The sequence below is a fragment of the Manis javanica genome, chromosome 1 (genome assembly GCF_040802235.1).
Source record: "Manis javanica isolate MJ-LG chromosome 1, MJ_LKY, whole genome shotgun sequence".
In the NCBI taxonomy this organism is placed as follows: domain Eukaryota; kingdom Metazoa; phylum Chordata; class Mammalia; order Pholidota; family Manidae; genus Manis; species Manis javanica.
In genome coordinates, this window is record NC_133156.1 from 110,776,896 (window position 1) to 110,794,812 (window position 17,917).

General features: G+C 35.8%; 1 protein-coding gene across 11 annotated transcripts in view; it reads left to right on the top strand.

The window, feature by feature from the left end:
• Positions 1-17,917, top strand: part of ARL15 (ARF like GTPase 15) — a 442,427-nt gene that overhangs the window by 181,123 nt on the left and 243,387 nt on the right. For 10 of the 11 annotated variants that reach the window (XR_012131183.1, XR_012131184.1, XR_012131166.1 and 7 more), the window contains one exon: positions 791-850. The exons of the other annotated variant lie outside the window; for it this stretch is intronic. Coding sequence is in view for 7 of the 10 variants with exons in the window: in XM_073236298.1 (XP_073092399.1) it covers positions 791-850 (60 nt within the window). In the remaining 3 variants the exon portion in view is untranslated. The remainder of the gene's footprint in view (positions 1-790; positions 851-17,917) is intronic. 11 annotated transcript variants of the gene reach the window in all.

A 17,917-nucleotide genomic window follows, 5' to 3' on the forward strand; every position in this document is an offset into this window, starting at 1 on the left:
CTGTAGATCCCCAATTCTCCCAAGACTCATTACTACTTCCAATTTCTTGTTGATCCTTTCAGAAACAGTTTGTGTGTTTGTATGTGTGCAAGTAGGTAGGTATGTGCACACTCACATTTTGCAGCTGATATACTTGTATACTGAAACCTATGAATCTACTTTGTTCAAGTCAATCAGGACTTGAATGGTAATAGTCAAGTCCTCCATACCTGGTTAATAAAAAAATACACACGGAATATATTTTTGTAGTAGAAATAATTTACTATATGCATTATAAAACAGTTGCCTGTGCATAAATAAATGATTGAACTTGTAAGAAAAATATATGTATGACATTAACCATGTCCTTAAAATACTAACATAAATACTATGTGTTTCTAACAAGATGGTTATAATTTTGATACCTTAATCTCTAAATTTACTGGGTTATATGTGAGAGAAAATTAACTTCAGAAATTAGATGCAAAGGTCCCAGTAAATTTAATATTTTCTTTGAAATTTTCCTATACTACTAAATGTCTTTCTTACAATTGAAGAAATATACAAAGTAACATTATGTATTAAATTATAAGGCAATATTTTTAACAAAAGGGTTATATTTTGCTATAATAAGCATAAGCAACCATTTTGAAAAATTGTGTTATCAATTTATCTGGGAAATTATGTGTTTCTAGTGTAAATATGACTATGAAAAGTAACTCAATCTGCCTAAGGAAAAGGATTTGAGCCTCTTATGTATTTTTTAAAGTTAAGTTGCTAATTCTTTATGTTTTTTGTTTTCTAATTTTAGGTTTTAGTATAAAAGCAGTGCCATTCCAGAATGCCATCTTGAATGTAAAAGAACTTGGAGGTATAACATTTAAAATCATTTCTATGTCTAGCTATAACTTATACTAAATTGGTATTAATGTATTTCATATAATTAAAACATAATAATTTATTATTCTAGTAGGTGATTCATTTTTATTTTTTCCCTCATAATCCATTTCCTAGAAATGTTTCCTTCTTTTTATATATGTTTTAAAGGTTGTCGAACCTAAGTAGTAAACTTTTCTTCCGTATGAAACCAAGAACTACTAGTAGTGCCATTCTGTATGCTATACTCTTTGGTTTTACTTATTCAAAATTTTCTTGGATGAAAAATATGAAGAGAATTTTAATATCATAGAAAAGTAAGCTATACATTATGTAAGGCAAAGGACTGTTTTTTAGCATAGTTTGTATTTATACGGCAAGTTTTGTTGTATTAGATCTTTTCAGAACATATTTGTTCCGATAATAAATCTTTGCCAATGTGTTCTTTGCTGGGCAAGCACATTTATTGGAAAGGCTGTACCCCAAACTATACATCACCCAGTCTTTCATTACACTCTCTGTCTGGGGTTTTTTGGTTGTGTTTTATGTCAGTCAGGGTCTTAACCCATGTAAATAGATTAACAAAGAAGTCAGTCAATTCAGTGAACCTACTAAATTCTCTAATGGCACAGGAAAATAGTAAGTGCTCCGGAGTTCAGTATAATATTGGTGAGTTTAATGACTTAGAAGAAAGTTCTCTTCCATCTCTTTAATCACTTTGTGATATTGACTTTACCCCGTTTTGTTTTTCTAAAGCTCATTCTGTGACCTATTTTTAACTTGATGAAATTGAACAAACTTTATGCCATTTTAATGGTGTTTGATGCCTTCTTATTTTTACTCATAACGTGTTAGCTGATCTTTTCAGGTGTTTTTCTAGAGAGCTCTATCTAGGACAGGTTAACTTCTGTTTGTTTTAGTAACTACCTTTGACTTTTTTTTTTAAGGTATCATTGGTAGACATTTCTATGAAGGTTTCACAAGAAAAACAATGTCGTTGCTACATTCACCCATATTATTGAGTCCCCCCCACACCCCAACTACCTTTGACTTTTATAGCATTAATATTTAGAATCAACCATTGTCGATAAATTCAGATTTTCCTTTAAGATGTTATATTTTGTCACTTGGTCTATAAAAATCATAAACATGAATGTTCTTAGAATGATTTTTCTATGTGAAAATTTTGAAAGATTTCCTTTAGTTGAGTATTTTGTTTTTATGTTGTGATTTCTGATGGGTCAGCTTCTCAGTGACCTTAGTATTCCTGTCAGAGAACACATTGTAAAATTGAGTGGAATCAAAATGTATGGCTTGAGAATTCTATTTGTTTTAAGCTGGTTGATACTTAGGGTTTTATTACACAAAACTTTTACTGAAAATCCTTCAGGTGAAAAAATGGCTGATTAATAGATAAGGTGTTTATTATAGATACTTAATTGGATGACATAAATAGTGAATGTAAGTAGACAATTTTTAAAAAATGAACACTTAAAGGAATTTTTATAGCCTTGACTTTAAGCCATTGAAATTCACTACAGTAAAAGATCAAATTAGGGGATGGAGGTGTATAAGTGGGAATCCTTCTGTTCTCAAGCAAGGTTTAATTTTGCTGAAAAAGCTGTGCCCTGACAGTTGCTGAAATGGAAATTACAATGGAGAAGATACATAGAGTTTGGTAATAATGTTTTAGTTCGTGCCTATTCTGGGGTGAGGTTGAGACATAGGTAAAAGACAGAGCTTCAGGGGTTGGGACAGCTACTTTAGTTCCAAGCTAATGATATGTGGTATTCTACCTCCTCGAGTTTAATGTGTTTTCCCTTGAAAGACTGTCTAAAGGAGGTGGTTTCTGCATAGAATCTAATTATATGTCCTGTGTTACATGCTCAGAGGCAAGGAATGGAGGGAATTCATTCCTTGATGGTTCATTCAGTAATTCTTTGTTAACAACTATTTTTTGAGGGCCTACTCTGCCTGGAATAGGACTGGCCACTAGGTTATGTGTCTCCCAATAATGCATAAAAACTGGGCTAAGATATGTAAAGCATGTAGCTTTCCTAGGGTTTAGAGTATATCTTATGTACCAAGAAGATCATTGCAATATAAGATGTGTGGTGTGTAGGGAAAATTATGACCTGCTGAAGTCAGGTTGTTTAACTTCAGGAAGAACGAGTTAAGGGTCAATATATGAACATATGAAACCTTACTTAGCAATAGAGTGTTGCTTAGAAGACAGGTTAATCAGAAGTCCATTGGGTTGTGACTCAGAGAAAAATTCTGAAATCACGGGAAGAAACTCAAGAAGATAGGTGTAAAGATAGCAGATACTGAGAGCCGTAGCATTGCTGCAGTGTGGCATGCTCAGGCCACTTGGCTTACTGTAGGGTCAATTTAAGAGTTGGGCGTGGCCCCTGCTCCTCGCTGCTGACTCCCTTCTCTACCTCTTTTAGATAGCTCCGTGCCTTTCCATCGGCTTCTTTCTCAACCTTAAGTTCAGTAACTTTTTCAAATTAGGAAGAGGCAGGAACTTCTCCTCATCTACTGAGAAAAAATGATATGAGATGAAATAATAATCAGTTGAGTTAAAATAAGTGAAAGACATTTTGGGGAGATCTTAATAACAAGCTTGCACACGCAACTGATAGTTGTTTGTGTATGTGTGTGTTATATAATATATATAAATACCCCCACACATGTAATTCTATGTTCTCATCAGTTTTCTCTTTTATAATGGTGTTTGTAAATGATTACCTAAAAACAGTCCTGTAATTCACACTCATGTAAAATTTTCTCATGTGATCTTTTCCTATTGTTCATGTAATCATTCTAGCACAATCAACTGTGTGTATCAAGCATGATTCTGTGGCAGCAATAAAAGCTATTTAAAACATATCCCCTAGCTTCAAGAAACCTGTGGCTCAGTGATGGAGACATTTATGAAAACAAACATTTGAAATTAATGAAATTTTAAAAAATAATATAATTAAAGGACAGAAAAAAGTACAATGCAAGGGATGACACAAAGACATAGTAAACCCAGACTTGTGGGATGGACAGGTTCTGTTTCCATTTTTTTGTGCATAACTTGCTCTCCTCAGCTTACCTGTCACACCCACCAGGCTGCACTGATTATGTCTGTCTTTACGTGAAATTGGAACTCTGAAGTTTATTTTTTCCCTTATTCCCATTTCTCTCCCCCTACACATTCTCATTTAATCTTTGCAACTTCATGCCTGGGGGTAGATGCTATTATTATCTAATAGATAATAAAACATGCACTCCTAGACACAGATATTGAGTATCTTGATCAAGGTTATTTGGAGAAGGAGGTGGGAGTCAATCTGAGTGCTTGTGCTTAAACACTGTCCTTTACACATAGAACATTTCATCCAGTGCCTGGTGCACAAGAAGTGCTCTTACCTGTTATCTGCCTCTGTTTTGATCATTATTATATACACAACTTAAAGTCTTCCCATGTTGGTGTTATTTTCATTAACATTGTATTGAGAAAACACGAACATCTTGCTGTCTGTTCAGAAACTTCTATAGGTCTAAATTTTTAATCTTTAATTTTTCTTTAATTTTTGCAGCTGCCTTTATCATTTATTTTCTACCTCACTTTCTTTACTTTGAGGTCTTTCAAGTCAAATTCTTGTTCAGTGCTGACGTCAGTGCTGGAGTCATGCTTTCTTATTCTGATCTCTACTGAATCAAAGTCTTACCTCGACTTTCCAAATTATCTAGAAACTTCCGCAAACATGCCATTTTCATATTCTTTCATTCTTTCTCATCCATTCATCCAACAAGTAAATACTGAGTACATGTTATATGCCAAGAAAGTGGTGGTGATTATAGTGTCAATAGAAGCACAGTCTCTGCTCAGACTAGCTGTTATACACAAGGAGAGACTCACATATTTCTTTCCTTGATTAAAGCTGAATATAACTTACAGGCCTAGAACAGATTTCTAGGTTAATCCCTTCCCTACTTGAAGGGATTCTTTAACACCATTAGTTCTGATCCCTATGAAGGACATTCTGTAGTATTGCTCAATGAACTTCTTCCTGCATATTCTTTCATTTGGGAAGTTTTTATGGAAACTAATCCAAATCCTTTCTCTTTTAGTTTTAATTAAAAATTATTATTCTGCTAGTCTTACCATATTTTTATTTTTCTGGATGTGGTGCAAGACACCTAGCAGGATCCTGGATAGATGGAAAGATTAATCTTTAAAAGAATTTTCCTTCCCTGTAGTAACTTGTTGCAAAGCCAGCTATTCCGTATCATTCTAGGCAAGTCCACTTTCCTGTATCTGTTTCCTTATCTGTAAAATGTAGTAAGCATAGTTTCTATGTCATATAATCCTTGTGAGGACTAAATTAATGTAGGTCAAGTACTTAGAGATCATCTGGCCCATAGCTGATATTTTTGGAAGATTTACTTTTTATTATAATTACACTGTCATCCTCCCGTCCCCCACCCCAAAAGATACCTTTCAATAAAAGCTTTTTCCCATCGTCTCTCAAAATAACACATATCACATTGACTTCTTCTCTTGGCAGTCATGGCTATCTCCCTTGCAGACAAAGTGATCTTTCTTGCCAGTGTGGTATACCCATTTAAAGTGGAGTCACTGGGAAGGGACCTCACTGAAGTCTTGTTTAGCTGCCTAGTGTATTTCTTGGTATCGCACATGTGTTAATGTTAAATGTTCTTGTGTCTCTCCTCCTTAGCTCCTTTCCTTTTTTCAGATTCCACTTGAGACATTTTTTTACTAGTGTTTCTTAATTGCTTTCACTCTGTCTGGCTTACATATTTTAACCACCTGACTAGGGTAAGTGAAGTATCTAGCATTTCGCTGAGTTGAAAGCAGTGGTCATACTGCAGTGACATCATAACTGATCATTTTTCGTTTTAGAAATTTCCAGTTTGTAAGTCTACAGATTTTCATGCATTCACAGATGTATTCTTCTTGATTTTGATATTTCATTTGCAAATTGATCAACTCAGAGAGGAAACTCATTTCTTAACACATTTGTAACTTGCTTTATTGATAAAGACCTAGGCATCATTTTATTCCTCTTTGTTTCCCTAACTGAATTCTGGAAACATAATTGCTGTTGTCAGATGACTTGTTTTCTTCCTCTAGTATCCTAATGCGTTGTGACCGAATTGTTCCCAACCCCTTACCGGGCCACCAACCCCACCCAATATACTCTTTGGCCATTTTGCCTTCCCTGTTGACATTTGGAAAGGCAAAGAAAAACTAAAAAGCAGTAAGCTATCTTGTATGCTTGATTATTGCTGCTAGTTGTCAGTCAAAAGGAAAGTTCATGAAAATTTTTGTTTGCACTTAATCTTTTCCTCTAAATAAAAAGACAACTTTTCTTTTTCAGAAGGTGGTGAAGATAGTTTGGAAAGTTCAAGTTCTGTCCATTTACTCATTTACTTCAGCCCATGCAATAGTGATTGAATGGTTTTTGAAGATTGTCAGCTAAGCCGTATTTTTTTTAAGGTTGCTTCTTTCAGCAGCCAAGCTGTTATATGAAACAGATGTTGACTCTGTCCTGTTTCTTTGTTTGCCTGGAGGAATATGCCTCTTCCTCACAGTGAAAGGTGCTGTTTCTTTGTATCCTGCTAGTTATCTTCGGGTGCTGTTAATCTGTCCAGGTTATTTGCATTTCTTAATTTCTCCAGAAACTGTGCAGGGCAAACTTCTTGACAGGCAACCCAGGGGGCACTGCTGCCTGCTCCTTTTAATTTCTGCTTTTTGTACTCCGGCCATTTGATGTTTTTCACTAAAATAAAGCTTTCTTCAGAATCTTTCACTAAAACTTATTTTGGAAGGAAGAATAGTCATTTAATTTTTATCCGATGTGTTCACACATCTGTGTATATTCTGATTATTCCTTCCATATCTTGATTACCACTGCCTCTTAAAAAAAACTGCCACTACATACCTATGAATTTAATGTCATTACTGGCTCTGAGAGTCATGCTATAGAACAGAAATGGGAGGAATTGGTTGTACACTAGAAGAAACTGTACAGGCAGGCAGACTTGAAGAGGTTAGAGGTTAGTTATTGTGGCCATATTGCTTTAAGGGACAAGTGGAATTGCATAGATTTCTTGCTGGTATAGGAGAGAGCCATTTGGCATTTGAAGCTTTCAGACATCTCCAAACATGGGTTTCAGTGGAAAAGTTGGCAAGAAATTGTGACTGTGGCAAAGGAGCCTGACAGCCTAGAGTGGAGGTCCAAGTCAGGCCAGGTCCTCAGAATCCCATATGGCCATGCTATCAGCTAAATTACCGCCAGCTACACACAGGGAAGTGTGCATATTCTCTGTCAGTAGTATAGTTATATGGAAAAGATGTGGTTTAGCAAGCAGTGTGTGTTCCCAAGGTCCTGTGTCCCTCTCTGCATTTGAATTTCTTGTTGTTGTTTTCTTATCTGTAAAATGTAAGTTTTAATAAATCATCACTATTTATTTCCCAAGGGATTGGGCTGGAAAAGAAAAGTTCAGTTGCCTAAAACTCAAGAGAGATGCTTAAAGAATAGATGGTGGTGTTTCTGCTAATACTCTTTTTATAGTTGTGGATCCAGTGTGATCTGTAATGTTGAATGATTGAAACTTCTTGATATAGTATTGTTTCCTTATCTAGGAAAAGAACTAGACCTTTCTGGAATGTGAATAGTCAGTTAACTCCTGGCTCTCTGAGCTGTGTACTTTTTTGCTGAGGCTTAGGCTATACTGGGGAAATGATACTGGTATAAAGCCAAGTCACTTGGATGTGAGTTAAAAGGCCACAGCTATCTGAATTGGTTGAACAGGGTCCCAGGGTGGTGGTGTTCAAGCATTTTTTACACTTGCTAAGGGAAAACTGAGCCAAATAGTCAGCAGAGCCAAATAAATGAATCTAGGGGCCCAGAAGTCTGTTACTGGCTGATGTAGACCTGACCTTAATTTTTGTTTTCTTCTGGAGAAGTGCCCTAGGACATTTTTTTAAATCAGTCTTCCCAGTCATAGTTCTATATAACACTTAACAATCCACTTCCTCTAAGACTCTATCTACATATGGAATGTTCTAGAAACTGGTTTTCTGCCCTTTTGACCCCTGCCTTCCCCCCTTGGCAACAGGGGTCTCATGAGCCTGTGAGGTTGCTACCTCACCACTGCTTCCTTTTTAGGGGCAATCAGGTCATTTTTCATATCTTCCAGATTTACCAAACATCCTCACAGAACATTTGTGTTGGGTTCTTAGCTTCATTTCTTCTCCCTCACAAAGGAATAGGTATTTCTGTTTCTCCCAGGGGTTGCCATAATAGCAACTAATTTTCGCTGTGTGTTTGGTTTCATTGTGGTATTGCAGTGATAGCACTGGAAGTCCAGAGACCAGTATTTTCCTCTAACAAAGAAAGCTACCGGCCATTGGCAAGGCTCTTAACTTTTCCAGAGCTGCTTTCTTGTCTAGCTGAGGATGCTCTCCTGTTTGGCGTAACGTAATATCTTCTTTTTCATCTTGGAATTCATGCTATCAACATTGCTTTGGCTTCTAGGAAAAATAGAGCCTATGTCTAACAACTGCACAGGATTATAATGCGTATTTCCTCTATTTCCTTTAAGGCTGATTTATTTTGGGGGTAGATATTTCAACAAATCTCAACGTTTTCTTTTTGTGTGTGTAATCTGAGGCAGGTATACATAAATAAAATAACAACTTAAAGTTACTGTCAGTGTGCTGTTTATTTTGAGAAGCATTATGTTATAGGAAGTACTGTAAAATGATTGGGTATAAGATGCAACTTGGATTATATAGAAAGGACAATGGAGATGTCATGGGCAAAACAGTCTAAGAAAAGGAAAAGATGGGACAAAAGTCATGGAGGTAACAGTGGGATTGGTTCAGTCTTGTCCTCTCTGCAAAACCAAGCCCACTGTCAGCCTCCCGGACTTTTGTCCCATCTGATCCTTTTCCTAGACTGTCTTTTCCTCTGTGACATCTCCTTTGTCCTTTTTATATGATCCTAATTGCACCTTGTACTCAATCCTGCTATAATATTTGCCATGCCAACTATAAAGTTATAAAGAATTAAAAAACACATTATAATCTTAAAAGTTTATTATATTGTGGTACAAAGTATATCAGCTTTCCCAGATGGAGGGAAATTTGCCAAATTATGCCCCAAGATGGTAGAGTAAAGCTAGACCCTCTGGAAGCAAAAGTACTATTGCTGTCATTTAATTGAGTATTTAATGAATAATAACTATACACCAGACCCTAAGGATACAATTCCTGTCCTGCCATGTACATGCACACACATGCACGTTCAGATGACAACAGATCAAATAAATAAAAATATGTAAATGATTAAATAGCCAATTAACAAATTTGATTTACTTGATAATTATATAATTTTACACTTAAATAGAAATACATTTTTTTGAAATAAAATTTTTGCACACATAACCATGTGTGTTTTCTGACTAAAATCCAATAAAATTAGAAATAAATAACAAAAAGACAAAAATGACACATGAAACAAGATTTTTAAAGTACTCTAACTTTATACCGTGTACAAAATGAAATTAAATCCTAGGCCTAAATATAAAACCTAAAGCTTCTAGAAGAAAACCTGAGAGAAAATCTCTGTGACCTCAGGTTAGGCAAAGTTATCTTAGATATGTCACCAAAAGCATGATCCATAAAAAGAAAATGGCTAAGTTGGATTTCATAATACTTAGACTTCTGCTTTTTTGAACACATTGTTAGAGAATGAAAAGACAAGCCATAGGTTAGGTAAACATTATTTGGAAATATATATCTGATAAAAGAACTTGTGTCTAAAATATATAAAGAGCACTCACGATTCAATAAGAAAAGAAACAATACTCTAAAAATGGGCAAAAAATTTAATCAGATACCTCAAAAAAGAAGATAAGAAGAAGATAAATAAACATGTGAAGATGCTCAACATCATTGGATATAAAGAAAATACAAATTAAAATCACCACATACATACTAAAATGCCTAAAATTAAAAAGCCTGAATATAGAAGAGCTGGAACTCTCATTGATTGCCAGTTGAAGTATAGCATGATACAACCACTTTGGAAAACAGTTTGACAGTCTCTAAAGGTAAATGTACACCAATCTTAACAATCAGGCCATTCTACTCTTGAGAGAATGGAAACTGTTTACACAAAATCCTATGCACAAGTGTACATAGCAATTTTATTTGTAGTAATACAAAACTGGAAACAACCCAATATCATCAATTGGTGAATGGATAAACAAATTGTTGTATGTCCATACATTGAGATAGTATTGAGCAAGGAAAAAATGAACTATATGGTATGTGCCACATCATGGAGGAATCTTTTTCAAAGTTTATTTATTTTTTATTTGCAGACTCAATTGCTCTTTGTTTTTATTTTATTTTACTATTATTTTTTAAATTATCAAGTATATATCACAGTGGTTCAACAGGCCCCCTCTCTCCCCCTTGGTAACCACTAGTCACTACTCAGTGTCTATGAGTCTAATGCTGTTTTTGTTCCTAATGTTTTCCTTTGGTTTTATATTCCACAAATAAATGAAATCATATGGTATTTGTCTTTCTCCTCCTGGCTTATTTCACTGAGCATAATACCCTCTAGAGCTGTCCATGTTGTTGCAAGTGGCTGGATTTCTTTTTTTTTTTATGGATGAATAATATTCTATTGTGTATGCATATCACATTTTTACCATTCTTCTGTTGATGGACACTTACGTTGCTTCCCTGTCTTGGCTATTGCAAACAGTGTAGCAGTAAACATAGGGGTGCATATATCTTTTTGAATCAGTGATTTTGTTTTCTTCTGGTAAATTCTTAGGAGTGGAATTAATGGGTCAGATGGTATTTTTATTTTTAGTTTTTTGAGGAACCTCCATACTCATTTCCACAGCAGTTGCACCTATTTGCACTTCCATGAACAGTGTATGAGGGTTCCTATTTCTCCACATCCTTGCCAGCATTTGGTATTTCTTCTCTTTTGAATAGTGGCCATTCTAACTCGTGTGAGGTGATATCTCATTGTGGTTTTAATATATGCATTTCCCTGATGATTAGTGATGTGGAGCATTGTTTCATGTGCCTGTTGGTCATTTGTATTTCTTCTTTAGAGAAGTGTCTGTTCAGGTCCTCCACCCATTTTTTAATCAGGTTATTTGTTTTTTGGGTGTTGAGGCATATGAGCTCTTTATAGATGTTAACCACTTATTGTATAAATTGTTCACGAATATATTCTCCTAAACTGTAGCATAGCTTTTTGTTCTTCTGATGGTGTCGTTTGCTGTTCAGAAGCTTTTTAGTTTGATGTAGCCCCACCTGTTCATTTTTTATTTTGTTTCCCCTGCCTGATGAGATATGTCCAGGCAAAAAATTGCTCATGCTTATATTCAAGAGATTTTTGCCTGTGTTTTCTTCTAAGAGTTTTAAGGTTTTATGAGTTACATTCAGGTCTTCAATCCATTTCCACTTTACTGTTGTGTATGGAGTTAGACAATAATCCAGTTTCATTCTCTTATGTGTAACTGTTCAGTTTTGCCAACACCAGCTGTTGAAGAGGCTGTCATTTTCCATTGTATATCAATGGATCCTTTATCATATATTATTTGACCATAGATGAGTAAGTTTATATCTGGGCTCTCTATTCTGTTCCATTGATCTGTGGGTCGTTCTTGTGCTAGTACCAAATTGTTTTGATTACTGTAGCTTTGTACCAGAGCTTGAAGTCAGGGAGCTTAATTCCCCCAGCTTTGTTCTTCTTTCTCAGTATTGCTTTGGGTATTTGGGATCTTTTGTGGTTCCATCTGAATTTTAAAACTATTTGTCCTAGTTCTTTGAAAAGTGCTGTTGGAATTTTGATAGGAATTGCATTGAATCTGTAAATTGCTTTGGGCATGATGGCCATTTTGACAATATTAATTCTTCCTATCCATGAGATGGGGTGTATTTCCATTTATTGGTGTCTTTAATTTCTCTCCTGAGTGTCCTGTAGTTTCCAGACTATAGGTCTTTTATTTCCTTGGTTAGGTTTATTCCTAGGATTTTTATTCTTTTTGATGCAATCATAAATGGAATTTTTTTCCTGATTTCTCTCCTAGTTTGTTGTTGTATATAGGAATGCAACAGATTTGTATGTATTAATTTTGCATCCTGCAACTTTGCTGAATTCAGTTATTAGTTCTAGTAGTTTTTTTGGTGGATTATTTTGGGTTTCCTCTGAATAATATGTCATCTGCAAATACTGACAGTTTAATTTCTTCCTTACCAATTTAGATAAATTTTATCTCTTTGTGTTGTCTAATTGCTGTGTCTAGGGCCTCCAGTACTATGTTGAATAAAAGTGGTGAGAGTGGACATCCTTGTCTTGTTCCCAGTTACAGAGGAAAAGCTTTCAGCTTTTCACTATTAAGTACAATGTTGGCCATAGGTTTGTCATATATGGCTTTTATTATGTTGAGGTAGATACCCCCAAACCAATTTTGTTGAGAGTTTTTATCATGAATGGATGTTGGATTTTGTCCAATGCTTTTTCAGCATCTATAGAGATAGATGATCATGTGGTTTTTATCCTTTTTGTTAATGTGGTATATGATGTTGATTGATTTATGAATATTGTACCATCCTTGCATCCCTGGAATAAATCCCACTTGGTCATGATGGATGATATTTTTAATGTATTTTTGAATTCTGTTTGCTAATATTTTGTTGGGAATTTTTGTGTCTGTGTTCATCAGGATATTGGTCTATAATTTTCTTATTTTGTGATGTCTTTGCCTGGTTTTGGTATTCGAGTGATGCTGGCCTCATAGAATGAGTTTGGAGGTATTCCTTCTTCTACTTTTCGGAATGCTTTATGAAGGATTCGTTTGGTAGAATTTGGCTGTGAAGCTGTCTGTACCTGGAGTTTTGTTTTGGGGGAGTTTTGTTTTGGGGGAGTTTTTTTATTACCAATTCTATTTCAATGCTGTTAATTGGTCTGCTCAAATTCTCTGTTTCTTCCTGGGTCAGTCTTGGAAGGTTGTATTTTTCTAGGAAGTTATCCATTTTTTCTAAGTTGTCCAATTTATTGGCATATAATTTTCATCATATTCTCTAATAATCTTTGCTTTTCTGTGCTGTCCCTTGTGATTATTCCTTTTTCATTTCTGGTTGTTTATGTGTGTACTCTCTTTTTTTCTTGATAAGTCTGGCTAGGATTTTATCTATTTTGTTTATTTTACTACAAACCAGCTCCTAGTTTCATTGATTTTTTTTCTATTGTTTTATTCTTTTCCATTTATTTCTCTTCTGATCTTTATTATGTCCTTCCTTTTACTGACTTCGGGTTTCATTTGTTTGTTTTCTTGTTTCTCTAATTGTGATTTTTGACTGTTTATTTGGGATTGTTCTTGTTTCTTGCTATGTACTTTCCTCTTAGAACTGCCTTTGCCTCATCCCACAGATTTTGGGCTGTTGTGTTTTTGTTATCTTTTGTCTCCATGTACTGCTGGATTTCTGTTTTAATTTGTTCATTGATCCATTGGTTATTTAGAAGCATGTTGTTTAGCCTCCATGTGTCTGTCTTTTTGTTTTCATTGTTAATTTATTTCTAGTTCATACCATTTTGGTCTGAGAAGCTGCTTGATACAATTTCAATCTTTTTGAATTTATTGAGACTTTTCTTGTGGCCTAGTATGTTATCTATTCTGGAGAAAGTTCCATGTAGACTTGAGAAAAATGCGTATCCTGCTGCTTTGGGTGGAGTGGTCTGTAGATGTCTGTTAAGTCTATTTGCTCTAACATGTTTCAGTGCCTGTGTTTCCTTATTTATTTTCTGTCTGGTTGATCTGTGTATTGATGTGAGTGGTGTGTTAAAGTCTCCTAAAATGAATGTGTTACAGTTTATTTTCCCCTTTAATTCTGTTAGTTTTTGTTTTACATGTTTATGTGCTTCTATGTTGGATGTATAGAGATTTACAGTGGTTATATCCTCTTATTGGACTGATCCCTTTATCAGTATGTAATGTCCTTCTTTGTTTTTTGTTACTTTTTTTTGTTTTGAAATCAATTTTGTCTGATATAGGTACTGCTGCTTCTGCTTTTTTCTCCCCATTATTTGCATGTAATATTTTTCCATCCTTTCACTTTTAGTCTCTGTATGTCTTTGGTCTGGAATGAGTCTCTTGTAGGCAACACATAAATGGGTCTTGTTTCCTTATCCATTCTGCCACTCTATGTCTTTTTATTGGTGCATTCAGTCCATTTACATTTAAGGTGATTATTGATATGTACTTATTGCTATTTTATTAATTGTTTTCTGGCTGTTTTTTGCATCTCTCTGTTCATTTCTCCCTCTCTTATACTCTTAATATTGATGTTTTCTTCAGTGTTGTAATTGGATTTCTGTTTTTTTAATTAATTTATTTTTGTGCGTGTGTATTTATTGTAGGCTTTGGTTTTGTGGTTAGCAGAGGTTCAAGGATAGCGTCTTTACTATATAATAGTCTATCTTAAATTGCTGATTACTCTATTTCAAACACAATCTAAAGGAAATTTTTCTTCCTTCTTTTTCCTCCTCCACATTTTTCATATCAGATATTATAATCTGTACTTTTTGTGTATCCCTTGACTGATTTTGTGTATAGTTGATTTTGCTTTTTTTGTTTTTATTTTGTACTTGCTTAGTAATTAGTTGGTCTACTACCTTTACTGTGGTTTTATTTACACTGGTGAAAGCTGCTTTGCCTTATGGTCATTTCATCCACAGCAATCCTTTGTCATATTGTGTAAAACTGGCTTAGTGGTAGCAAATTCCTTCAACTTTTGTTTATTTGGAAATTGTTTAATATCTTTTTCAAATTTAAATGTTAAACTTGACAGGTAGAGGATTCTTGGTTGGAAGTCCTTTTGTTTAAGTACATTAAATATATCCTGCCACTCCCTTCTGGTCTATAGAGTTGCCATTGAGAAGTCTGCTGATAGCCTGATGGGACATTCTTTATAAGTAATCTTTTTTCTCTTTCTGGCTCATTTCAACCCTCTCTCCTTATCGTTGATCTTTGCCAGTTTAATTATTATATGTCTTGATGTTGTCTTGTGGGGTCCCTTTTGTTAGGGGATCTCTGTACTTCCATGACCTGAGAGTGTATTTCCTTCCCCAGATTTGGGAAGTTTTCCACAATATTTCCTTAAAGAGACTTTCTATCTCTTTGTCTTTCTCTTCTTCTTCAGGTAGCCCTATTATGCAAATATTGTTTTGTTTAGATTGGTCACATAACTTTTTTATCCTTCTTTCATTCCTAGAGATTTTTTTTTCTCTCTGGTCCTCAGCTTGTTTTCCTGTTCTCTAATTTCTGTTTAACTTACCGTCTCCTCTACATGATCTAGTCTACTTTTAAATCCCTCCATTGTATGTTTCATTTCAGATACTGTATTCTTCAGCTCTGAGTGTCTCTTTTTCAGGTTTTCTATCTCTGTGGAACTCCTCCCTGAGATCTTGAATGCTTTTCTGTAAATCCTTGAGCATGTCTATAACTTTCTTTTTGAAATCTTTATCAAGATTGGTGATCTCTGTTTCATTTAGTCTTCTTTATGGGGTTCTGTCTTGTAGTTTTGATTGGATCAAATTCCTCTGCCTGCTGGTTTTGTCATTCTGTGTTTCTTCCTTTGTATTAGATATATGCTTCCTGGTGTAAAGTGTAATAGCTGGTGCCTGGCTTTGTTTTTTCAGGGGCCCAGTTGTTGGCATGCTGTGGGTAGGGCACCTTTCTGTCTGGCTTCCATATTGGTCTATGTCTGTGCAGACAGTTTGCTTAGCTGCTGCTTTTGTGATAAGCTCAGTTATCTCTTGAGTTCACTGTGGGTGGGGCCACCCTCTACCTGGCAGGCAGCAATGGCAGGGTTGCAGGGTTAATGGGGTGGGTTAGCCCTATGTCTAGCCCGATGTGCCCTAGCTAGACATGCGGCACCAGCTTTGGACACCCACAGGGAGGAAGGAGCTCTTAGTGCTGGCTTCTCCAGGAACTCTCCAGTGGGGCTTAAATGGAGCCAAACAAGCTGGGAGAGTTTCTCTCTACCTGACAGGCAGAAAAGTCTGATGCTGTTGCTGGGTCAGGTGGGTTGTGTGTTGGCACTGCACAAAGGGAGGAGCCTTGGGGCATCATTGCCAGCAAGGGGGATGGGGCTTTTGAGAGTTCCCAATCTTTTTGGCTGAGGAAGAGCTGGGGAGGTATCCTCCAAGTGCCCTTTCTCCTGAAGAGAGTTCCATCCAACCCTCATTCCTTCTGGTACCCCTCCCCTGCTGGCAAATCTTTCAAACTGCTTCTTCTACTTTGGGTCTCAGGATTGGCGGAGTGTGTCTGACTTCCACAGTGTCTGGAGTCTGAGCCTCCTAGAGTATTCCACCTGCCCCTGGTGTCTAGCCCTGATAATCTCCATAACCCATTGTAATGTGGGCTCATGATCCTGGAGCAGATCTCCAGAGCCAGGTGTGCAGCGCTTCTGGGCTCCTGCTCCCTCACTGTTCCATTCCTCTTTCTCCTACCTGTAGGTTAGGGTGGGGGGAGGGATTGGGTCCCGCTGATCTCGGCTTTGCTGCCTCACCTTTTTCTGTGTGGTCCTCCCTTCATCCTCAGATGTAGGGGGTCTCTTCTTCAGTCTTCAGGTTGTTTTCCAGTCTAATTGCATTTGCTGTATTTTCCTCTTTTATGTGTTTTTGGGAGGAAGTTTCTGTCTTGCCTTCTTATTCCACCTTTAATCCAATTCCAACATGGATAAATTGGAGGTTGAGAGGAAAAAATAAAGATAATAACACTAAGGTGACCAAATATATTAGAAAGCATCTGATTCCAAACCACATTAGAATAATTAGTACTTTGGAAATCCATTTTTGTGTGTGTGAAATATCTTTTTTGGTTCCTGAATCTTTAAAGCTTCAGATTACCTTCTTGAGCTGATCTTATGCCATCCAGATTGCACTGTGGGTTAAAATTTTCCAACCAGGTCTTATTTTGGCATAAAGAGTAATGTATTTTTCATTTTTGTAAGTCTGGCAAGATGCTTCATTGTGAATGATATGGGTATATTCATCTGTGATAATATTCTATACATAATGTGCTGAGAGGGTGTAGAACATCATATATTTTCTCTGCATTTGCTATCCCAACAAGTTCTTTGGTGTGTGAACCATGACTGCCATGTTTTTTTTCTTTAAGATGATGGCGTATTTAAATTTGGGGCAAGTAAATGTAGAGCCCCTTTATCTCAAAACCATAGTTTGTGGTACAACCAGAGCTGGTGGTAAAATGACCATATTAACAACCAGTGCACATTTTAGGGCTCAGAGGTACACGGTTAAACTTCTCTTGTTTTGGTTTACTTCCTTGTTTTTTCCCCAAAGTTCTTTAAATAGATTTAAATGCCAGTGAGTTTTTCTTCTTACTAGTTAGATTATATCTCAGTAAGTGAGAATGGACATAGCATAAGCTGAGAAGTTAAAAATGCAGAGGCAGTTTCTTGGGAGTTTAGCTGTCAGGAGAGTATGGGACTTCATAGTAGGAATAGGTAGATGTATCTTTTTTTAAATTTAGGCTGTCTTTAATGATACTCTTTTATATATAGTTGTCTAGTTTTACAAACATTGATCAAGTTGTCAAGTTGTAGAGCTGTTATCTCTCCTTGAGCAGGTAAAAATCTATTTAGATGGGAATGAGTTAAGATATAAAATGATTATACCTCCATTGCAGGTGCATCTCTGAACACACTTGAAACAAAATTTCCTAGTTTAGATTCTACATGTGCCCATACAAAAATCATAGGAGTCTCAAGCTATAATACCCTGAAAGCATTTCATTCTATGGTCTTTTTAGTTCTGGGTGAGAATGATAGGTAGCTGTAGCTGAAATTTCAGAATTGAAATGTAGATTTCTCACATCCTCCAAAATTGGTAAAAAAAAATGTTTTCCTATGGTTCCATCAAAAATTTGTCTTCCCTTTCTGAGTTTGTTATGTGTGTTACTACCATGAAGTTTAATT